The sequence below is a fragment of the Equus przewalskii genome, chromosome 1, assembly GCF_037783145.1.
Source record: "Equus przewalskii isolate Varuska chromosome 1, EquPr2, whole genome shotgun sequence".
In the NCBI taxonomy this organism is placed as follows: domain Eukaryota; kingdom Metazoa; phylum Chordata; class Mammalia; order Perissodactyla; family Equidae; genus Equus; species Equus przewalskii.
In genome coordinates, this window is record NC_091831.1 from 57,367,287 (window position 1) to 57,392,532 (window position 25,246).

Here is a 25,246-nt window from a genome sequence, read left to right on the forward strand (position 1 = left end):
TGATGATTGGATAAAGAAGATGTGGCATATATACATATATATATATACAATAAAATATATATATATATATATATACAATGGAATACTACTCAGCCATAAAAAAGACAAAATTGTCCCATTCACAACAACATGGAGAGACCTCGAGGGTACTATGTTAAGCAAAATAAGCCAGACAGAGAAAGATAAACATCATATGATTTCACTCATACATGGAAGATAAATACACGGACAAAGAGAACAGTTTAGTGGTTACCAGTGGAAGGAGGTTGGTGATGGGCACAAGAAGTGAAGGGGTGCATTTCTATGGCGACTGACAAATAATAATGTACAAGTGAAATTTCACCATGTTGTCAATTATTATGACCTCAATAAAAGAAATGTGTGGGCTCTGGAGCAAAACTGCCTACTTATTTTATGTGACCTTCGGTAAACTATTAATCTCTGGATCTCAGTTCCTAAACTGTAGAATGGGGATAATAATTCTATCTCACAGAATTGTTCTGTAGATCAGATGATTTTAATGTAGAGAATGTTATCTGGCTCCTAGTAAGTAATTAGCTCCCATTATTAACCATGTGCCAATCACTTCGCTATTCATGAACAGATATATACTGAGCACCAAGTATGATTATTATGGTAATTTTCTTACCAGTCTCCCTGCTTCTTCCCTTCGCCCCCCTTCAGTCTGTTTTCTGAATAATCCTGTAAGTCAGATCTTGTCACTCCTTTCTTCAAAACCATCCAACAGCTCCCATCTCACTCAGAATATCCAAAGTCCCTATAGCGGCCTTACAAACCCTGCATAATCAGGCCCACATTACTTTTCTGACTTCATCTCCTACTTCTCTGTCCATTATCTCTACTCCAGCCAAGAGGTCTCCTTGTTCCTTGAAGACGAGGCACACTCCTGTGTCAAAGCCTTTGAATTTGCTGTTCCTGTGTCTGGGATATGAGCCTAATGTCTTCATGGCTCAGTCCCTTACCTTCAGATCTTTACTCAAAGGATGTCTTCTCAGAAGGGCTTTTCCTGACCAGTCTGTTTAAAAATTGCACCCTTGCCTCACCTGCTAACACTCCTTATCTCCTCCTTTTTTGTTGTTTCCATAACACTCATCATCTGACGTTACTCTATAGTTTACTTTTTAATATCTTTAATGTCTTTCCCTATACTAGGGCAGAGATTTTTGTCCATTTTTAACTGCTGAATTCATGAGCCTACAACAGTGCCTGGCAAATTAACACTTTAAATATTTATTGAATGAGTGAATGAGTCATCCAAAGTGTTGTGGAAAATGTACTGGTAGGAAGCCAGACTGGCAGCAAGAATACCTGTTAAAAGTAATTCAGACAATGGTGGTCCAAACTATTGGATATGAAAAGTAGACAGATGTAAGAACTATTTAGGAGGTGGACTGGAACGGTACTTGGTTTTCTATTTAAGGATGAGAGAAGAAAGGAGGGTGCAGGAAATCACCTCGGTGTATAGAGGTGCCATTCACTGAGATGCAGAACTTAAGAGCAAACGTGGTGTGGGAGGGAGGGGCATGTGAATAGGAAGGTAATGAGTTCTGATTTGAACATACTGATATACAGGAGTGAGTGGAACACTCAGGTGTGGTTGTTCCAGTTGGGAGATGGATAATACTGCCTGGAGCTCCGGAGAGCCCTCTGGCTGGTAGACCAAGTTTTGGAACTGAGCAGCACATGTCATGGAAGCCCTGGAAATCCATAGGTCCTCCTGGGAGATCAGGAAGGGATCCTGAGGAACACTAACATTTTAAAGATGGATATTTAATTTCATTTATACTCCCTAGAATAGTTCTGTAGAGAGAAGTAACATCATTTGCGTTTATTATGAGAAACCTGAAGCTTAGAAAATTTAACTTGTCAATTAGAAGCAAAGCTGAGATTCAAACTTTCTGTCTATGAGCTTCCAAAATCAGTGCTCCTTTGCGTATCTCAAAGGGCTTTACAGAGCTAGGGCTGGACCACCTGAAGAACAATGCACCCAGCAAGAGGGAGACGGCCCAGCTGAAGAACCAGCCGGAGCGGTCAGAGCTCACCTGTGCAGCAGCCATCCAAGCACAGAAAGCAATGGAGGGGGAGATCGAAGACCTACACCTGCAGATCAATGACATCACCAGAGCCAAGATGGCACTGGAGGAGCAGCTGAGCCACCTTCAGCAGGAGAAGAACGAGATCCAGAAGTAGCTGGAGGAGGGTCAGGAGGACACGAATGAGCTGATGAAGAAGCACAAGGTGGCTGTGGCTCAGGCCTCCTGGGACCTGGCTCAGATGAATGATCCCCAAGCCCAGCGAGAAGAAACCAATAAGGAGAAGCAAGAGCTGCAGGAGAAGTTACAAGCCCGCCAGAGCCAAGTGGAGTTCCTGGGGCAGTCCATGGTGAACAAGTTCCGGTGAGTAGGCAGGAAGCTAAGATCCAGGAGCTGGAGATGTGCCTGGAGTTCGAAAGGGCCCTGGCTAGCTGGCTCAAGGAGAACGTGGAGAAGCTGACAGAGGAGTGGGATCAGAGCACAGCAGCTGAGAATTGGGAGAAGCAGCAGAACAAGAGGTTTCAGTGGCAGCTCTGGGACACCAAGGAGGAGATGGGCGAGCTTGCCAGGAAGGAGGCCGAGGCAAGCAGCAAGAAGTATGAACTGGAAATGGATCTGGAGAGTCTGGAGGCTGCTCACCAGAGCCTGCAGGCCGATCTATAACTGGCATTCAAGCACATTGGGGACCTGCAGGCCGCCGTTGAGGTCCAGATGGAGAGCAATGAGAATGAGGACCTCATCAACAGCGAGGGGGACTCAGATGTGGACTCGGAGCTGGGGAACCGTGTCAACGGGGTCAAGTTGTGGTTGTCAAAAAACAAGGTGCCTTCCAAGGAAGCTTCCAGTGAGGGCAGCTTGAAGATTTCCAGTGCCATCAGCTACTGGCAGTCCCTTGCCCCTGACCGGTCAGATGATCATGCACGACCCTCTCGACAGCACCTCCAGGCCCTCATACTCCCACAACTATCTCAGTGACAGCAACACAGAGGCCAAGCCAATGGAGACCAATGTATAGCCCTGGGGAGTGGTCCACACCCGTCCCACCTGGCCTGCTGCTGCCATGGTGCCTCTCCCAGGAAAGGGCGGGGCTCCCCCACCTGACTGCTGATCTGTATGGGAAACACCCAACCCTCTTGGGTCAGGTGGCTTTCCAGGCTGTGAGTGTCTGACATCTCCACATGGAAGAGGTGGAGGGAAGACAAGTTTCTGAAAACGGAACTTTTTGCTCCTTCTGCCTCCAAGTGCCATCCTCTTGGCTTCTACCTTGGGCCACCGTGGGCAGTGGCAGTTGGCTTGGCACTGCATGGAGCCAGCAAGCTGACCCTCATCTCAGCCCCCTGCTCAGGGACGGTGGACAGATTGCCTACCAGAACATTCTAGGTTGCTGAGTCCATGGGGAGGAGTTAGGGGTAGGAACAACAATTCCTTCCCCCTTGCTTGGGGTGAGGGCTTTCTCTTCTCAGGGCCTGCAGTCTTTTTACTTTTTAATTTAAATACCCAACCTCTCCATCACAGCTGCATCCCTGAGAGTGGGAGGGGACTGCAGTGGCAGGTGCGACCCTGGTGAATGACTAGGAGAATCTCATCTCCATCTTCACTCTTCAGAGAGCAGTTATTTCTCTGTGAAGCTGGATAGATTTGTGAGCAGAGCTGGGTCCAGGTTCTTAAAAGTCAGCATGGGGAGAGGCACTCAGGTGCTTCTGGGTTTGGGTTGAACAAACCTACACAGACGGGGTACATATGTACCATCTGGAACTTCCAGCCCCCACCCCTCCTCGTCTCATCAGTGTGTTAAGAGCAGTGACTTGCTTATAAGTAAACCGATTCATTCCAGCTATGCCAATTCAGGGCTTATTCAAGCACTGCCTCCCTCCCGCTCTGTCCAAGTTGCCTGGACCATAAGCTCAACTTGAGAGGGAAGACCTTGGGTTGAGGGCTTGTCATCAGAAAAACTGAAGACGGAAGATTTGGTCAGTGCTACTGTGTATTAGACATGAGTCCTCACTCTGTGTTTTGAGCCTGCGTTATTTTTCTTCTTCCAGTCGTCCTGACCCCACATACTTATCCAAGCTGTGACAACATGCGGCCTGACCATCCCAGCTCCCACCCTAAAAGTCATCCCGCCAACCCCATCAGACTTGGGGGCCCAAGGGCGGTGCCTGGTGCTGCTGCCATCTGCTGTCCCCACTTCACTCCTACAGTTGGTTTGTCCTCATTGGGCTATGCTCTCTTTTCTGTTTACATGATATCTGAAAATAAATGTCCTTTTCCATGTGGAAAAAAAAAGCTAAAACCTTCTCTGTCCCTCCCCCCAGATTTGACTTGATAATTTACGAAGGCATGTAATGGAAAAAGCCCTGCATGAGGTGGCTTGTCACAGCTCTGGGACTTAACTCGTGTTACTTTGGGAAGTTGTGTACACATTTCTCCAACCTGTATTTCAGAGTTGAAGTGAAAATATTTATCGATCATTGAGTGCTTTTTACATTCATAGCTTTTACTCAAGAGGCTAGATATTAATTAATAAATTATTTATCCTTGGTAAATCCTTGTTACATTTTTATCCAGTGATGGGCTGGGTTATACGCTAATATCAAACGGTTTCTTCTTCTGAGCATATATCAATTAACGAGAGTAGTTAGCTAGCAATGTTTGTAAGCAATACTTCCATGTGTTCTGTTCAAGTCACCTGATGTCTTTATATAGATACAACTTCACGGGGTCAAGAGAGAGAGGGAGGACCTGACTACTTCAGAGGGCGGGGCAGCCCCTGTGCCCACCCTCATTGACAGCTTTGCTTCCATGACAACGGTTGCTATGGTGACCACTACGCCTTCCCATTGGTCAGCGTAGAGCATATTGCGGTTCCCTTGGCGGACTCCATTGGTTACCGTTCTGCGGCGGCGTGTCGGGGCCGTAAGTGAAGTGTCGCAAAGCAGAAAGAAGGCGGGAGCCCCGATTGCAAACATTGAGGAACCCTAGGCTGTACAGGCCGCTATGGCGAACGCTCCCTGGGCAGAGATTCGTGAGCAATTCCAGGCCGCGCTGGCCTTGTCGCGGGTTGAATTGCATAAAAACCCCGAGAAGGAACCGTACAAGTCCAAATACGGCGCGCGAGCGCTGCTGGAAGAGGTCAAGGCGCTGCTGGGGCCCGCGCCTGAGGACGAGGATGAGCGGCCTCAGGCCGAAGACGGCTTGGGCGCGGGGGACCACGCCCTGGGGCTGCCGGCTGAGGTGGTGGAGGCCGAGGGGCCCATCGCCCAGGGGGCAGTGAGGCTGGCGGTTATCGAGTTCCATCTAGGAGTGAACCACATCGACACCGAGGAGCTGTCGGCGGGGGAGGAGCATCTGGTGAAATGCCTACGGCTGCTGCGCAAGTACCGCCTGTCGCACGACTGCGTCTCCCTCTACATCCAGGCGCAGGTGAGAGTGCGGCCCCCGCTGCTGTCGGCCAGAGCCGAGGGGATGGAGAGGGGCCCCAGTTCTCGCCAAGGCCAGGGGCACATGTTGTAAGGCACAGTTTGTCCCCGCGTTGTTGAGGCTTTGGGATAAGCGGCCTCCAAACTCCCTCTCCACCCTCATTGCCCACTCCAGCCCATCACCTGCTGCTTCGCTTAGTCGTGGTCATCGCGTTGGTTGCCCGAGATAACCTATATCGTAAATGCTCTTTCCGCCTCTTCTCCACCAGCCCAGATCCTGTTCATTCAATTAGGAAAAAATCCAAAGTAATTTAAGTCTTGAAGTCCCAAGGAAATTACAAAGAATGCCTGGAGTACATTCTTAGTTTAAAGCAAGGTATCTAAAATCTTCCGTTTCTATTCTTGCCGTATTCACTTTGTTTGCTCCCCAGGGAATTCCTGCCTAGCCTTCAAAACCTATCTCAAGAGTGACCTCATATTTTTAGTAACTTTCCTTGGGTCATTTTGTTTCAAACTTATTCCTCCCTCCTACCTTTGAATTCTTATGATACTTAGTTTCCCAGTTATATGGTACTTGGTTCATTAATAAATCTAACATTCTCGTCGGGAACATAACACTTCAAAATATAAATATGTATGAACTCCTTGTATGTGCCAGCTTCTTTGCTTAAGCCCGCAAACCCTTAAACAGTAGTTGCAGATCCTAATGTATGTGATCCAGGGAACATTTACCAAAATTGATCATATGCTAAGTAGGGCTCAAAGGAAAACCTCAAAATTAAGAAGGAAATTGTATAGGTCATATTCTATTGTCATGACCCAATAAATAAAAGTTATATAATAACAGGAACTTTATGTCTTTTTGCTCGCTATTTATAACCTTAGTACCTGGCACATAGTAGGCCATTCTTAATATTTGTTGAGTGGATGGATGATGTAATGAAATTCATAAGATGTTGAATTCAAACAAAACCTCAATTTTCTTTAACCGTATGGCTGCCTAAGATCTTAATAAACATTTAAACAATTACTCCAATATTTCACAAATAGAATTCGAAACCTTCCTTAATGTAATATAGAATCTCCATTCTATTTTAATACCTCAAATCAGGATGCATCTTCAAGCTAATAGATTTTGTGTCATAATTTACTTGGCAGTGTTTTGTTGACATAAAATAATTGTGTATCTTAACAAATTGTGACATCTTACGTTCAGTGAAATGTAGTATTTCAAACAGCCTTTTCTGAAGGGTGAAGTATTAGAAGTATCTTTGCTAAAATCAGGAACAAAACCTCAATTAGAAGTTCTGGCCATTGCAATAATATAGAAAGCAAATAAGAGTTACTAATTTTGGAAAAATAAAGTAATTTATAAAAATAAATATCATTTGCACATGTGATCCTTGTATACCTAAAATACCTAAAGTCATCAACTAAAAAACTGTTGGAATTATCAGTTAAGTAAAGCAGAGAATATAAGGTAGATATATAGTATCAGTAGTATTCTTGTATACAAGCAATAACTTGTTAAAAATGTTTTTAGAAAGTGCATTCACAAAAGCAGTATTAGGGGTTATAGAACTGGTAATTTTCTAAGGCAATATACCATGTTCCTGGGTGGCAAGATTAAGCATAATAGTATTATTCCGATATTCATTTATAGGTATGATGCAGTTCTTGCTGAAATCACAATAGGCTTTTTTCTTGGAACTTGACAAAATGAATATGTTTATCTGAAAGAATAAAGAAAAGTGAATATAAAAATATGAAAAGAGGTCTTCCCCATTTTACTGAGGAGGAAACTGCAGCACAGAAATGCTGACCAATTTGCAGACAGTCACATTGCTGCTGACTGGCAGAGGAAAAGGCCAGAAGACAAGCTTGTGTTTGGAAAGGTGTCCTGACCTCAGAAGGAGGCAGAGGTTTCCGGAGCTCTGACACTGCCTGAGCTCACCTGTTTCGTTTTGGATCCATGTGTGCTCAGCAAGGGCTCTGCCGAGTGCTGGGGATGAAGACGTGAAGGATTTTAGGGAGTCACTCTTCTGAGAGAGAAAATTAATGTAATTATCAACTGCACATTGTGGTGAGTGCTTTGAAGGAAAAGTGCAGAAGGGCTGTTTGGCAGTTGTGTTATTTCAGGTAGGGGCTTAAATCCTATTTAAACCAGTTTTTACAAGAATTATTCTAGGCTTTTGCAGCTCTCTAGTGCGTTACATTGTTAAAGGGAAACTGGATTTAGGTAAAGCAAATATATATAGTTCTTAGATTTTACTTTCCACCCTCCAGTTCTCTAGGAATGGACTGTATTTCTATGATTTCCATTGAATATATTTGATCTTTGGTATGTTGGTACAAAGCGTCATAATATTCTAGAGAAATCATGAGATGTGAAAGCATGAGACTAGAGGTTAAGTCCTCTTTCTTCAGATAAAACTTGACCTTCACTTCTCTGAATTTTAATTTTTTCTCATGTGAGGACAAAAATAACTGAAGGCAGTTAGGTGCTACTCTAATGTTCTTGGTTATTAATTACGGAACAATTTATTAGGCCTGCAAATTTAGAAGTATTTTTAAACCAATTATGTGAAATGGTGTCTTGCAGAATAGGAAATTGTTTTTCGTATGTAAATATTTGAACCGAAAGGAAGGCTACATTTGCAATGAACATTCTTTTCGGGAAGCAGGTGGTCTGAGTCTCCTATCATAACAGATTACAAGTTAAATCATAAATGTGCTGGAAGACTCATCTTGGGATACACAGATCTGGTTCAATGTATTTGAGAATTTGGCTCGATTAACCAGTCTTATTGCTGGTACAACTATTTGAGGTGACCATGGTCCTTTACAAAGAGGGCCCTTACTGGAGGTGGTAAAATCGAAGAGGGCTAATCTGTGCTGTTAGGTGCATAAGGGACAGAGGAAAAAGAGAGAGGAGCGAAAGTGAAAAGGATGTGTGCATTGAAGAGTAGACATTGTTTGCCTGTCTCTGCCTTAGGCTTAAGTTGAAAACCACCTAAGATATTAACTATTAGCTATGGCAGGATTTGATCTTAGTTGTGAAACACTGCTAAAGGTCTCCCATTGTCTTAGAATTATTTCCCAATTCTGACAATGTCAAAGTTAGTGTAAGTTGTTAAAATACTATACCTTTTTGGAAGTGGGAGGAGACGGTTATTTCCTGTACTTCTGGAAGGATTCGGAGGTGTGTGCTCACAGAAAATAATTTAGACTTGAAAATTGCTTATGAGAAATGACAGTCACTTCAAGTGACACCTACTTTTATGAAGTCTGTGAATTCAATTCTTTATAATTCTTTTTTGTTTTAAACATTAGCTTCAACTTATTTCTTTTTCTTTTTGGTGAGGAAGATTGGCCCTGAGGTAACATCTGTTGCCAGTCTTCCTCTTTTTGCTTGAGGAAAATTGTCCTGAGCTAACGTCTGTGCCAGTCTTCCTCTATTTTGTATAAGGGATGCTGGCAGAGCATGGCCTGAATGAGCAGTGTGTAGGTCTGCGCCTGGGATCCTAACCTAAGAACCCTAGGCTGCTGAAGTGGAACACACGAACTTAACCACCACACCTCTGGGCTGGCCTTCTTTATAATTCCTGAAAGGAAGACAACCAGTCCTCAGGTCTTACACATTCATTTTAGAGGCAATCTTAAATAGAAATGTACCACATTGAGAATTACCCTTTCCTTGGAGATTCACTCTGAATGTGTAAGCTTCTGCAGTGACTTTAATCTTAGTCCAAATTTTGAGAAGCATTCTCTAGCTAGCAAAACTAATGCAAGTGGTTTTTACAGATTATTTTCAGGTAAATGTAAAGACAATAAGATAATTCCTTTAAGCAAGTAGAGTTGACAACATATTAATTTATTTGTGTAATAAGCATTTATTGAGACCTGTAAGCACAGCACTGAGAGTCTATGGAGGATTCAAAGACCAAAGAGGTGAAATCACTGATTCTGAGGAGTGTCTAATTTAGCAGGCAAGCAGAAGACGAGAACATGAATGTTTCTTGTTGAAGGTATTATTAAATAACTGTCATGGTTGCTTCTAAGCATGTGCTTTGGTGGTTCAAAGGAGAGAGAGAAAAAGAGTGCACCAACAAAGGCTCTGTGGAGGATGGTCCCTAAAGACTTGGTATGATTTGCTATACAGCATGGCACTCGAGGGAGGCATTCCAGAGAGAAAACAGCCCAAGCAAAGGTTGAAAAGTGTGTGGCAGTTATTTACCAGTTTTCATCAACAGCACTCTTCGCATTCCTCTGTTATTAGCACTTAGCCCATGGTGTTGTAATAATATGGTTAAATGTGTGCCTCCACCACTATTCATTAATTCAGCATATATTTGTCAGTTGTCTTCATATACTATGTACTGTCCTGGGTGCAAAGATATAGCAGTAAACAAAGCAGAGATAAAAATCTCTGCCCTCGTGTAGCTTACATTCTAGTGGCAGGCAAGACACACAACATAAACACAATAAGTAAATTATATAATGTTAAATTATATAATATGTTAGAGTACGGAGGATGACATAAACTAAATCAGGGAGATGGAAAATGCTAGGGGGTGAAATTTTAAATAGGTTAATCAGAGCAGGCCTCACTGCAAAGAAGGCATCTGAGCAAAGCCTTAAAGGAAATAAAGGAGAAAGCTGTAGGAATTCTAGGGGAAGGACGTTCCAGGCCAAGAGAACAAGCACAAAGGCCAGGAAGCAGGAGTGTGCCGTGTGGAGAATCATCTTTAGAGAGACAGGAGGCTGTTGTGCTAACATACGGGAGACATGAAGGTGGCCTGGATCGGAGTGGCAGTAGAGGAAGTGATCTTCACTTTAGGTCTTGGAGGCATAGTGACTGTGGTTCACAATGGCTGTGAGGCAGTAAAGGAGTAGCCCGTCCATCTAAGTGACATTTTTGTGGACAGACCATGTCTTCCTTTGTTCATGATGATGACAAAAATGGGAGGCTTACTCGATTCCAGATATGGCTGAGGATGGATTGATCACAGAAGATTAGCTGTAAACAGCTTTTGCTATTTTGGATCTGGCAAAATCTTTGAGTCTAAAATCTTAGAAGAAACCAAAGTTTTCATTGATGGTATTGAAATATGCAAAGGTAGACCTTTCCTCTTGACTTTAAACAATTAATAACAAATGCTGTTTCAAACATAACTGATCTGATCATTTTTGGAAAACAGTTTGCTTATGAAGACACTGATTTTCAGCACGATCGAGTTATTTGGTGAAAATGTGGAGCTGGCTGCCAGTGCCTCAGCCTTTCCATGGATTGGCATCTTACCTTTTGGAAAACATCAACAGCTGCTTAGAAATGCAGCTGTGGCCTACGATTTTTCTCCCCAGGCTTATTGAAAAAGTTCCTGGTGACAAAAAGCCTCAGTTGCCTCAGCATTTTGTTGGTGCTTATTTAGATGAGATGGATCAAGGTAAAAATGACCCATCGTCTGCTTTCTCCAAAGAAAAGCTAATTTTCTCTGTGGATGAACTCATCATTGCTGGAACCAAAACTATAACCAATGTGCTATGGTGGGCAGTTCTTTTCATGGCCCTTTATCCTAACATTCAAGGACGGGTTCAGAAGGAGCTTGATTTAATTATGGGACCCAGTGGGAAGCCATCTTGGGATGACACATGCAAAATGCCTTATACTGAGGCAGTTTTGTGTGAAGTTTTAAGATTCTGTAATATAGCGCCATTAGCGATTTTCCATGGAGCCTCTGTAGATGTAGTTGTATGTGGTGATTCCATTCCTAAAGGCAAAGCAGTTATTACAAATCTTTATTCTGTACACTTCAATGAAGAGTACTGGAGAGACCCAGAAGTATTCTATCCTGAGCAATTTCTGGACAGCAGTGGACTTTTTGCCGAGAAGGAAGCTTTGCTTCCTTTTTGCTTAGGAAGAAGAGATGGTCCTGGAGAACAGCTGGCTCAGTGGAAATGTTCCTGTTTTTTACAGCATTGCTTCAGCTGTTTCACTTGCATTCTCCAGATGAACTGGTTCCAAATCTGAAGCCCAGGTTAGGCATGACATGCCAACCGCAGCCTTACCTCATCTGTGCAGAAAGACACTGAAAGTGCATGGATGTTTTGTGGAACAAGACTATATGTTCACCTCACCTCTGAACCTTGTTTAATTAGTCTGTGTGTTTAGACAAAAGTCACAGCGTCATAAAGCCAATGAACACAGATCTGTCTTTAAAAACAGTACTACTACTAATAATAAGCAATAATAAGCATTAGCTATGAAAAAAAAAGAAAAGTAATGCACTAAAACTAGCCTGCCAGGTACTAAAACAGTTAAGCAATAGTAATTTAATTAGATTCGGTTTGTGCTAGACTGTTTCCAAATTCTATTCAGTTGATCTGTTTATTCCATTACCACACTATAGCATTTTATTACATTTAATATTTGCTATACATGATGAGAGATTTGACCTCACTAATGATAAGCAAACTAAAAGAATGAAATAGAAAAATTGTAACAGATTGGCAGAAATTATTAAAGATATTTATTATACTCGTTGTTGAAGAGATTGAGGAAATGGATACTATCCATTAGCATTATTGCTAGTGGAAATAGAAATTCATAGAACTTTTCTGGAGATGAGTAGTTGTCAAAACTCTCGAGTCAATGGGCTGGCCCAGTGGCATAATGGTTAAGTTTGGTACACTCTGCTTTGGCAGCCCAGATTCTCAGTTCAAAACCTGGGCGTGGACCTACACCTCTTGTCAGCCTTGCTGCTCACTGGCAGCGATCCACGTACAAAATAGAGGAAGATTGGTACAGATGTTAGCTTAGGGCTAATCTTCCTCAAGCAAAAAAAAAAGAAGATTGGCAACAGATGTTAGCTCAGGGCGAATCTTAGCAAAAAAAGAACGGAAAAACAAAAAAACTCTTGAGTCAAGACTTTGACTTATAAGTTCCACATCAATATTCTAAAATAATATTGGGACAGGTATGCAAAGGTATGTTAACATGGATGTTCATCACAGCATTGTTAATTTAAAAAAAAGAATAAATATCAGTCAGTAGATATATGGTTAAATATGTTCTGGTACATCCATAGAGAAGAACAGTATGCAGCTATTAAAAATAATCATTTATATCTGTTAACCAAAATTATCAATATTAAGAGGGAGAGGGAAGACCATATGGCATGTTTGGAATTATGTAGAATGATTTCATTTGCGTGAAAGACTACCTATACATGTGTGTGTGTGTCTATGTGTAGGAAAAAGTTTGAAAGTGTCAGTTCATGGGGGATTATAGTGTTCCGACTGCTTTGACTCAATCTGGTGTCTCCTTCCTGGGACACTATAGATATACAGGATGTGGACCCACGTTAGATTATCAAAAGAGACTGTCCGCTTCTGTCTTCACCAGGTTCTGGGGGCCCTAGGGAGATTTTCCTCTGGTTTTCTTCTAATTTTTGCTATCGGCAGTATACACTTGCATTATCATTTTGAGTGATATTTAACTAATTCACTGTAGTAAAATTCCCTGAAAAATTAGATTATTCTCCCCACTGCCAGGATATATATGTATAAGGAGTACCTTTTGTGTGTGTTGATAGCTTTATTGAGGTACCATTGACATACAATAAACCCACATATCTTAAGTATACAATTTGATGAATTTTGACATAGGTATATACCCATGAAACAATCGCTGCAGTCAAAGTAATGAACATAACCATCACCACTGAAAGTTTCATTGTGCTCCTTTGTGATCCTTCCCTCCCTCCTTTATTCTCTCTCTCCCTTCTCCTTGTCCTCCTCCTCTACGTTTTCTAAATTTTCATTATGGAATCATACAGTGTACATACTCTTCTTTTGTTCTGACTTCTTTCACTCAGCATCGTTGTTTCATCGCTGTGTCTGAGATGATCATGTTTGTTTCTTTTTTAGTCTGTTAATATGGTGAATTACATTGATTGATTTTTCAATGTTAAACCAAAGTTTCCTTCGTGTGATAAACTCCACTTAGAGTTTTTCCTAAGTAAAACTTGGGTAAAGTATTAGACTTTCTATATATTGTTGGAGTCAATTTGCTAAAATTTTGTTAACATTTTTTGTATGCACATGAAGGGTATCAATCTGTAGTTTTCTTGTTAGGCCTTTGGTTTAGTATGAGATGGGAAGTGACCTTTCCTCTTCACTTTTCTGGAAGAATTTGTGTAGATTTGGTATTGTTTCTTCCTTACATGTTTGTGGAATTCACCAGTAGTACTTTTTTAGCTGTTTTTATTTTATATTTGACTTCCCCAGGGTCCTGCAAAGGACCTCATAAGTAGTATAGAGGAGAGAACTAACGAATCTCAGTACATTGTCACTATGACCTACAGTCCTAGACACTGAGGACTGAGCAAGTCGCTTAAACATATACATATAGAATAGGTATATTATGTGAAGCCAGGAGACCAGCAGTCTCTGTTCCAGGAGAATGATCAAGTTACCTTGGAACTGAGGGTTTCTAAATATTTTTTGTCATGTGCCCCTTTTGCAGTCTAGTGAAGCCTGTGTTTCATAAAACAATAATGATTTTAAATGTATAAAATAGAATGTAAAGAATTACAAAAGAAACCAATAATATAGAAGTTATTGAAATATTTTTTCATGTGTGTTTGTTTTTTTAATTAAGATTATGATAGTTTACAACCTTGTGAAACTTCAGTTGTACATTATTGTTAGTCATGTTGTAGGTGCACCACTTCACCCTTTGTGCCCTGCCCCCACTCCCCCTTTCCCCTGGTGACCACCGATCAATTCTCTTTGTCTATATGTTAACTTCCACCTGTGAGTGGAGTCATACAGAGTTCATCTTTCTCTGTCTGACTTATTTCACTTAACATAATACCCTCAAGGTCCATCCATGTTGTTGTGAATGGGACGATTTTGTCCTTTTTTATGGCTGAGTAGTATTCCATTGTATATATATACCATATCTTCTTTATCCAGTCATCAGTTGCTGGGCGCTTAGGTTGGTTCCACGTCTTGGCTATTGTAAATAATGCTTCGATGAACATAGGGGTGCATGGGACTTTTGGAATTGCTGATTTCAGGTTCTTAGGGTAGATACCCAGTAGTGGGATGGCTGGGTCATAAGGTATTTCTATTTTTAACTTTTTGAGAAATCTCCATACTGTTTTCCATAGTGGCTGCACCAGTTTGCATTCCCACCAACAGTATGAGGGTTCCTTTTTCTCCACAACCTCTCCAACATTTGTCACTCTTGGTTTTGGATATTTTTGTCATTCTAACAGGTGTAAGGTGATATCTTAGTGTAGTTTTGATTTGCATTTCCCTGATGATCAGTGATGATGAGCATCTTTTCATGTGTCTATTGGCCATCCTTATATAGAAGTTATTGAAATATTTTTTAAAACAAATGTGTGATATAGTAATATATGTGCTTCTTTATTAACATATTAAATAATAATACCTAATGATGTATCTAATAACTTCCGTAATTTTAAAGTATCAAGTGAATATAAATGATATTTTGAGAGATCTGAAAATTGTAATATGAAAATTTTTTCACTTCTATGGGTCACAAAATCCAAGGTACTGTAATACTGTTGCATTTTGTTTCCTGAATTCATAATTGGAAGAAGCGCTAAATTTTAGTAGGACATAGTAAAAATAAGTTTGTGATATTTTCCCCATCCACATTCAAAGACTCTGAATTCTCTTCGTGGATATCTTGTGGGTTCATGAGCCCCAATTTAAGAACGTGCATTGAAAACTGTTTCCTTATTCTGTTCCCTTTCCTAGGGAAGTAAGCAAAAGATGGTAGAAACCCAGCCTTAGAAGTACTCTTGTGCCTGAAGGACTATCCCAAGGGATGGGAGGCAGTCTAACCCCATTGTCTAAAGGGCAGCTAGGCGTCCAGTCTTGAGTTCTGACCACCTAAATGGGCCTCCTTGCCCTGTACAGAGCTGACAAGAGTCATGTGGAAGGACACAAAGTGGCTTAGTTTTAAAAATGTTATTTAGGATATAACCTCAAATCTAATCAACTTCTTCTTAGCACCTTCATGGCAGTAGAAAGAAGTTGGTGCTGTGGAAATCTAAAGGAAGTGATCAATACAAGAAAAGATACTACAAATGAAGGATTTTTGATTGACTAGATATCATTATAAAGCTATATAATTTTAAGAACTCTGGAAAATATAAACAAATGTTTTATTGTTCAAAATAGTAAACAAGAATCTGACTTAACTGATAAGGAAGAGCATATAGCATCTTCAGATTTATCGTACCATATAATTTGAATTATCGGAATTTGTGAGCTCATCTCCCTTTCTTCAGGCTTGAACCAAACAGTAACTGCTGAGAATGCTTCATTTTTTAAGAGGTCTCTGGGGGAGATTGTAGACATTTTGAAAGCATTGTATTTTCTGACTCATCTTTGTCTCTATGTATATTAGTTATCTATTGCTATGTAACATTTTACCCGCAAATTCAGTGGCTTGAAACAACAGACTTTTATTATATCAGGAATCTAGGCATGGCTTAGCTGGTTGCGTCTGACTCTCATTAGATTGTTGGCCTGCTGGGGCTACACTTGAAGGCTTCACTCGGGGAGGATCTGATTCCAAGCTCACTCACATGGTTGTTGGCAGGATTCAGTTCCTTACAGGCTGTTCTGAGAGCCTCAGTTCCTTGCCACGTGAGTCTGTCTGTAGGGTGTCTCACAACATGGCAATTGGCTTCCCTCAGAGCAAATAAGCAAGAGGGAGCATCCAAAATGGAACCCCAGTGTTCTGTAACCTAACCTTGGAAGAAACTTTCTGTCCCATTTGCCATATTCTGTTTGTTAGAAGCAAGTCACTAAATCCAGCCCATACTTAAGGGGCAGAGGGTGTACAAGGGCACGAAAACCAGGGGGCAAGGGTCATTGCGGATCCATCTTAGCGGCTGCCTACCGCTACATGAGGACAATATTACTATGAGTAATTCATTGTTAATCAGACTCCAGTACTATTAGATAGATAAATATTGACTGAAATATGCAAGTTACTTTAATTGGGAGATTTATGTTGTTATTTATTTCTCTTTGCTTTGTTTTCCAGAATAACCTGGGTATCTTGTGGTCTGAAAGAGAAGAAATTGAAACTGCACAAGCTTACCTAGAATCATCAGAAGCACTATATAAGCAGTATATGAAGGAGGTATGTTGCATGTCAGATAAATTTTAAGGTTTGGTTGAAGCTGGTGAAGAATTGATGTTAAGAATTCTTCATTCGTAATGTTAGTATACGACTCTTCGGTATACTCAGGCCTCTCTATAGAGCTGTCTAGGTGGTCACCTAGAGTAGCTGAAATTATTTTATGTTGAAGACTTTAGGGTTCTTAAAAATAATCCTTGGATAGGGTCTAATGGCAACCTTATTCCAAATATAATTGTATAGAAAATATTATTATAAAGTTATTCTAAAATACTGATATTTGCCTATTTTCATTTATAATCTAAATTCTGTTTTGATTTCCACTGAGAATAGTAGGGCATAAAGGAAAACAAATAAGTACTTAAGCAAAATATCTGAACTCTTTGAGCCAGTGGTTCTCAGATTTCAGCATGCATGAGAATCAGCTGGAGGGCTTGCTTATTAAAGCAGAGTGCTTGCTCCCCGACTCTGATTCAGTAAGCCTGGGTTGGGGCCTGAGAATTGGCATTCTTAACAAGGTGCCAGGTGCTGCTGATGCTCGTGGTCTGGGTGCTGCACTTTGGGAACCACTGCTTCAGGGCAGTGCTTTTTTCAATGATTTTTTTTTTTTTACACCTGTGAAACTTCTGAAACGCAGTAACTTAAAACTGATTGAGCTGCTCTGGTTAAGCAGGTTAGAAGGACCCTGAGCCCAATCCACTACAGATACCTTCCTCCCTCCCCACTGGGGTAGACAAGAGAGGTACGTAGAACTTCCGGGGCCCTAGGGAACCCAGAGTGAAAACTTTTACTTTAGTGGGTCACAGCCCTACAAAGGTGAAAAACCACTGTTGCCATCCATTTCCTTAATAAATTTTACCTACTAAAAGTTGGCAGTCTGGAGGAGGCCCTACATATTTGGGGGCAAGGAGGTATATAGGAAAACTCTGTACCTTCTGCTCAGTTTTGTTGTGAACCTAAAACTTCTCAAAAACAATAGTCTATTAAAAAAAAAAGATTGGCAGTCTTCTAAAATTGAAATGGATTTCAGTTAATTTTGTTTTGAGGCTATGTGTAGCACTCCTTTAAATAACCATATGTTTTGTGATTTCTCAAATGCAGAGTTAGGAATCAATGTCTTTATGAAGTTCACCAGTGATTTATATGTTGCTAAATTCAGTGGTAAATTCTTAGTTCTCATCTTATTTGACCTATCAGTAGCATTTGGCATAGTTGATTAGTCTCTCTTCCTTGAAACACTTCTTTTACTTAGCTTCCACTTGTCTGTTTTTCGTTTTTCTCAGTCTTTGATGCTTCCTCCTTATTTCCTCAACCTCTGAACACTGGAGTACCCAGAGTTCAGTCTTTGGACGTCTATGTTGAATAAGAGTGATGATAGTGGGCATCCTTGTCTTGTTCCTGTTCTCAGAGGGGTGGCATTCAGTTTTTCCCCATTGAATATGATGTTGGCTATGGGATTGACATATATGGCCTTTATTATGTTGAGATAATTTCCTTCTATCCTCGTTTTAAGAGTTTTTATCATAAATGGCTGTTGGATCTTGTCAAATGCTCTCTGTGCATCTATTGAGATGATCATGTGGTTTTTATTCCTCATTTTGTTAATGTGGTGTATCTCATTGATTGATTTGTAGTACATTTTGAAGTCAGGGATTGTGATGCCTCCAGCTTTGTTCTTTTTTCTCAGTATTGCTTTAGTAGTTCAGGGTTTTTGGTTGCCCCATGTGAATTTTAGGATTCTTTGCTCTATTTCCGTGAAGAATGTCATTGGGATTCTGATTGGGATTGCACTGAATCTGTAGATTGCTTTGGGTAGTATGGACATTTTAACTATGTTTATTCTTCCAGTCCATGTGCGTGGAATCTCTCTCCATCTCCTTATGTCATTATCTGTTTCTTTCAATAATGTCTTATAGTTTTCATTGTATAAATACTTCACCTCCTTGGTTGAGTTTATTCTTAGGTACTTTATTCTTGTAGTTGCGATTGTAAATGGAATTGTATTCTTGAGTTCTCTTTCTGTAAGTTTATTAGAGTACAGAAATGCAGCTGATTTTTGTAAGTTGATTCTGTACCCTGCAACGTTACTGTAGTTGTTAATTATTTCTGATAGTTTTCTGACGCATTCTTTAGGGTCAGATAATGCACTTACAGGTCTTCATAAGGTCTTGGAGTCTACTCTGAGTGAGATGGGAAGGTGATTAGAGGATTCTGAGGAGAGGAGTGTTGTGATTTGATTTGCCTTTGAGCAGAGTTGAGAACAGACTGAAGAGGGCATGAGAGTAGGAAGACCAGTTAGGAGACTGCAGCAATAATCTTGGCAAGAGACGATGGCGGTTTGGATCAGGTAATAGCAATGGTCTGATTCTAGATATAATTTAAAGGTGAACCCAACAGGATCTGCTGATAGATTAGATAGAGTGTGAGAAGGAATCTTCAAGGTTTTAGGCCTCAGCAACTAGAAGAAAGAAGCTGGTGTTTACAGGAGGGAGGTGTGGAAGGGAAGGGTATCAGAAGCTCGATGTTGGACAGTAATTTTAAAGATACCTACTCCATAAACAGTGTGAATGTCAGATGAGCAGTTGGACAGACAGGTCTGGAATTAGAGAGGGACAGACTGGGGAGATAATTTTTGAGTCATCAGCATAGAGATGGTATTCAGAACAAGGGAATGAATGAGGATGGAAAGAAGAGACTACATTTTCTTTCTTATTCTATATTTGAGCAATTTTATGGGAAAAAAGAATCACTTAATACGACAAATACAACAAATATTTAACTATTATTACCTTGGAAGCCAGGATGGTAGAGTAGAAAGAACAAGAGTTTGGGGTCAGACAAACCATGTTTAAATCCTGATTCTGTCGCGTAGTGTATGTTAACCTCACCAAATCTCAAATTCCTTACCTATAAATGGCAGTAACAGTACCCCCTTCATAGAATTTTTGTGAGTATAAAATGTATCCTACTTAAGCAGTCAATAAATACTAGTTTTTATTAGTTACATCTTCTAAAACTAAAATGTTAGTTTTTATTAGTTATATCATCTAGTTCCTCTGTCCATAGATGTGCGGTTTTATTTCTGGGCTTTCAGTTCTGTTCCGTTGATCTGTGTGTCTGTTTTTGTATCATACCATGCTGTTTTGATCCCTATGGCTTTGATTTGTGGATGTTGAACCATCCCTCTGTCCCTGATATAAATCCCACTTAATCATGATGTATGATCTTTTTGATGTATTGCTGTATTCGGGTTGCCAACATTTTGTTGAGGATTTTTGCATCTATCTTCATCAGCAATATTGGCCTGTAGTTTTCCTTTTTTGTGTTGTCCTTGTCAGGCTTTGATATCAGAGTGATGTTGGCCTTGTAGAATGTGTTAGGAAGTGTTCCATCTTCCATAATATTTTGGAATAGCTTGAGAAGGATAGGTACTAAATCTCTGAAAGTTTGGTACAATTCCCCATGGAAGCTGTCTGGTTCTGGGCTTTTATTCTTTGGGATGCTTTTGATTACTGTTTCAATCTCTTTCCTTGTGATTGGTCTATTCAGATTCTCTATTTCTTCTTGGTTCAGCTTTGGGAGGTTGTAAGAGTCTAAGAATTTATCCATTTCCTCTAGATTGTCCATTTTGTTGGCATATAGCTTTTCATAGTATTCTCTTATAATCCATTGTATTTCTCTGGTATCCCATTGTTATTTCTCCTTTCATTTCTAATTTTACTTATCTGAGCTTTCTCTCTTTTTTCTTTGTAAGTCTGGCTAGAGGTTTGTCAATTTTGTTTATCTTCTCAAAGACCAGCTCTTTGTTTCATTGATGCTTTCTATTGCCTTTTTTGTTTCAATAGCATTTATTTCTGCTCTGATTTTTATTATTTCTCTCCTTCTGCTGACTTTGGGCTTTGTTTGTTCTTCATTTTCTCCTTCAATTAGGAGTAGTTTGAGATTGCTTATTTGGGCTTTTTCTTGTTTGTTAGGATGAGCCTGTATTGTGATGAATTTCCCTCTTAATATGGCTTTTGCTTCATCCTATATGAGTTGGTGTGGTATGTTTTCATTTTCATTTGTCTTCAGATATTTTTTGATTTTTCCTTTAATTTCTTCAACGGTCCATTGGTGGTTCAATAGCATGTTGTTTAGTCTCCACATCTTTGTCCTTTTTTCAGCTTTTTTCTTGTAATTAATTTCTAGCTTCATAGCGTTGTGATCAGAAAAGATGCTTGTTATTATTTCCATCTTCTTAAATTTATTGAGGCTTGCCCTGTTTCCCAACATATGGTCTATTCTTGAGAATATTTCATGCGCTCTTGAGAAGAATGTGTATTCTGCTGTTTTTGGATGGAGTGTTCTATATGTATCTATTGAGTCCAACTGGTTTAGCTTTTCATTTAATTCCACTGTTTCCTTGTTGATTTTCTGTCTGGATGATCTATCCATTGATGTGAATGGAGTGTTGAGGTCCCGTACTATTATTGTGTTATTATTCATGTCTTCTTTTAGGTTTGTCAATAGTTGCTTTATGTACTTTGGTGCTCCTGTGTTGGGTGCATAGATATTTATAAGTGTTATATCTTCTTGGTGGAGTGTCCCTTTGATCGTTATATACTGCCCCCTTTGTCTCCCTTTACCTGTCTTATCTTGAAGTCTACTTTGTCTGACATAAGTATTGTGACATCTGCTTTCTTTTGTTTGCCATTAGCTTGGAGTATCATCTTCCATCCCTTCACTCTGAGCCTGTGTTTGTCATTGGAGCTGAGATGTGTTTCCTGGAGGCAGCATATTGTTGGGTCTTGTTCTTTAATCCACCTCTCCACTCTGTATCTTTTTATTGGAGAATTCAATCCATTTACGTTTAGGGTGATTATCAATATATGAGAGCTTAATGCTGCCATTTTATCACTCATTTTCCAGTTCTCCTGCACTTCCCAAGTCTCTTGTCCTGTGTATTTTGGTCTGCCAATCGAGTTATGTAGTTTTATGTTGTGTTTCTTTGTTTTCTCCTTATTTATTATTTGTGAGTCTGTTCTGCTTTTTTGTTTAGTTCTTATCCTGAGGTTTGTATTCAAAATCTCATGGATGATATAGTCCCTTTTCTGATGGCCTCTACTTTCCTTAGACTAAACCGATTCAGTCCCTTTCTTCCTCCCCTCCTAAGTTGTTTTTCTCACATCTTATTGCATCTTCTGTTATGAGTTTCTGGTTAAAATGACAAGATTATCTTTGTTTTTGGTATTTTCCTTCCTTTTGTCTTTAATACTATGCTTGAGTATTTGCTAACCTGTTCTGATTCTGTCTGCCTATTTACCACCTTACTCTGTGCTTTGTAACCCCTTTATCCCCCCCCCTTTTTTTTTTTCAGGTATGAGGGCCTTCTTGAGGATTTCTGTAGGAGGGGCCTTGTGGGTACAAACTCCCTTAGCTTATGTTTGTTTAGGAAAAGTTTTATTTCTCCATCACATCTGAAGGATATTTTTGCTGGATAGAGTATTCTTGGCTGAAAGTTTTTGTGCCTCAAATATTTGAATATGTCATTCCAGCCTTTCCTAGCCTGTAAGGTTTCTGCAGAGAAATCTGCTGAAAGCCTGATGGGACTCCTTTGTGGGTTATTTATTCTGCCTTGCTGCCCTTAATATTCTTTCTTTGTCATTCAGTTTTGCCAGTTTCACTACTATATGCCTTGCAGTAGGTCTTTTTACAGTGACATATTTAGGAGATCTGGCAGTCTCTTCCACGTGGATTTCCTTTCCTAGGTTTGGGAAGTTCTCTGGTATTATTTCTTTGAACAAGCTTTCTACTCCATTCTCCTTCTTGAATACCTATAATTCTTATGTTGCATTTTCTAATTAAGTAGGCTATTTCTTGGAGACCTTCTTCAGTTCTTTTTCATCTTAGTTCTCTCTCCTCCTCTGTCTGGAGCATTTCAACATGTCTATCTTCGATGATGCTGTTACATTCCTCTATGGTGTCCACTTGAGTGTTCAGGGAATCCATCTTTTGTTTTATTTCTTCCATTGTGTCTTTCATCTCTAATATTTCTTTTTTTTTTTTTTAAGATTTTATTTTTCCTTTTTCTCCCCAAAGCCCCCTGGTACATAGTTGTGCATTTTTAGTTGTGGGTCCTTCTAGTTGTGGCATGTGGGATGCCGCCTCAGCATGGCCTGATGAGTGGTGCCACATCTGTGCCCAAGATTCGAACTAGTGAAAGCCCGGGCCGCCGAAGCAGAGTGCACGAACTTAACCACTTGGCCATGGGGCTGGCCCCCTGATCTCTAATATTTCTGATTGATTCTTCTTTATACTTTCAGTCTCTTTTGTGAAGTAGCTCCTGAACTCATTGAATTATTTCTCTACATTCTCTTTTACCTCGTTTTTTGATGATAGCTGTTTTGAATTCTTTGTCACTTAGATTACATATTTCTGCATCTTCAGGACTGATTTCTGGGTACATGTCATTTTCCCTCTGGTCTGGAGATCTAATATAATGTTTGATATTGCTAGAGGGAGTGGCTCTGCTTTCTCACATCCTGTTGTTATTTGGTTGCAGTTACCATCTATTGCCACTGGGTGGGGGTCAAGAGCCGTGTATTCTGAGCTGTCTTCAGCCGAAATCCCAGGGGCTGGAGCTGGGCTGAACAGGTGGGAGGAGGGGCGCTTTCTCCTGCGTCCTCTCAGGGTTTTCTCCCTCTGCTCTCTCTGTCTGCTGTCCTGAGGTGTTGGCTTGATAAAGTCACCCTCTGTGAAAGCTTTTGCCCCAGTAGAGGGCTTCCCTCTAGGCTGCAAGGGCCCTTGGGAGTCCTTGATGTTCCCACGAATGAATGTCCTCTCCCCTGTTCCTTTCCTCTTGGAGGCTGCCCGCAGTCCCTGATTGCAGTCTTTAGAGGAAGGAGTGAAGTTCTCTCTTACCCTGTTCTACCTCCTTCAAGGGGGGCCCCAGCCTCTCCGCCCTCCATTATCTGGCTGCATGGGTCTCTCCAGCATTTTTGTGTTGTATTTTGATGTCCTCTGTTGGAGTATAAACGTTCTTTTCGTTGTATATTGGAGGGGAAAGATTACAGGAAAACTCACTCCACTATGATGCTGATGTCACTCAAGTAGTTCTCTTCCTTTGGAAGACTTAAGATGGGATTATAAGTGATTTACACCTATATTCATTGAATCCTCATAACAACCTTATGAGGTATAGGTACTGTTATTATCCTTATTATATAGATGAGGAAACAGAAGCACAAGAGATTGGGTGACTTGCCCAGGGCAATAAACAATGGAATCACTGGTTTTAGTGTCCCTGTATTGAAAGAAGATAATCTATATACTCTTCTTGTTCCCTTGAGAAAATATTAGAATAAATATTAAAAACTTTGATTTTCATTAGTGGTCAGTTTAGAAGAAGGATGTATACATTTTTCCTATTCGTCATGCTTATGTAAGTTTTTAAAAGAGCTTTTTTTTTTTAACTAGACAAAATTAAGACTTACAATACTTAAAATTACACATCTCTAAAAGCAAGTTGGTGGATTTCTTTTAAGCATGCTTGAATTCACCTGCAACAGCAGTTGAAATTTTGTCAATTGTGAGCTTGTAGGCAATCTTTTTTTATTTGTTTGACTCTTAGATTTTGTGGTTAAGAAAATTCCTGGGTAACATGAAAATGAACTGGTAAAAAAAAGTAGTATATTGGGCTTTTAAAATGTGATTTCTCCAAGGACTGGGGCTGGGTGGAGCTCCAGAGGCCAGCCCTGCAGCCCGGAGGGGAAGCTCCAGAGTTCTGCCTGGGCAGCAGACAAAACTCTCTGTCTGCTATTAGCAGAGGGGCTACGCCCAGCATCCACAATACCGGGAGGGTCCCGGAGAGGAGAATATCAGGCAGGGCAGCAGCTGACTGACCAGCTACCACTGAAATCGGGATCTCTGGCTATCCTCCAGACAGGGCAAAGGGCTCCCCGAGTTCCTGGGGAACAGGACTGGGGCTGGGTGGAGTTCCAGCGACCCAGCTCCGTAGCCTAGGGGGAAATCCTACAGGCTCACAGCAGCCTCAGCGAAAGCCTCTGCACAGCACTAGTAGAGAGCACCCAACCGGCAGCCACAAGGCTGGAAGACCCTGGGACAAAAGTAGCATAGCTAGGTGAGCTAACCACAGACTGTAGAAGATGCCAATAGCTCTGCTGCGACCCATAGTGGACAAGTGAGATTTTGTGGGTGCCAACAGTGACGGAGCGGCAAATATAAGTGATCCTACCCCTGGCCACTGGAAAAGCCCATAACACCGTTGCAGACCCCAAGGAGGGAGCACGTCTAGGTGGGCTGCAACAGTAGGCACCAGCAGCCTGAAGCCCCCCCGTGACGGCCCCCATGACAGAAGAGGGAATCCAAAGGACCACTGTGACTACAAGGAGGGGCCCAGGCCTGGTTAGCAACTGCGGATAGAGTTCCTGGTTGGTGCAGTATAAACAGCTGCTCCCCCACCACAGCAGCAGAAACAAGTGAAAGGAGCAACTAAACTCTATCTCTATGCGGAGGCACAAATCAACAACATCAAGCAATGTGAAAAAATACATTAAATCTCCAGAACAGAAGGAAAATAACAA

At 40.9% G+C, this 25,246-nt stretch overlaps 1 protein-coding gene and 2 pseudogenes across 1 annotated transcript in view; all 3 read left to right on the forward strand.

Annotated features, from left to right (window-relative positions):
- The first annotated feature begins 1,634 nt into the window (after positions 1-1,634).
- Positions 1,635-3,069, forward strand: LOC103557582 (unconventional myosin-XVIIIa pseudogene; annotated as a pseudogene).
- A 1,814-nt stretch (positions 3,070-4,883) lies between these two features.
- Positions 4,884-25,246, forward strand: part of KIFBP (kinesin family binding protein) — a 38,809-nt gene continuing 18,446 nt past the window's right edge. The window contains exons 1-2 of the mRNA XM_070564531.1: positions 4,884-5,477; positions 16,569-16,667. Of these exons, the coding sequence (XP_070420632.1) occupies positions 5,052-5,477; positions 16,569-16,667 (525 nt within the window). The 5' untranslated portion in view covers positions 4,884-5,051. The remainder of the gene's footprint in view (positions 5,478-16,568; positions 16,668-25,246) is intronic.
- On the forward strand, positions 10,406-11,566 carry LOC103557573 (vitamin D 25-hydroxylase pseudogene; annotated as a pseudogene).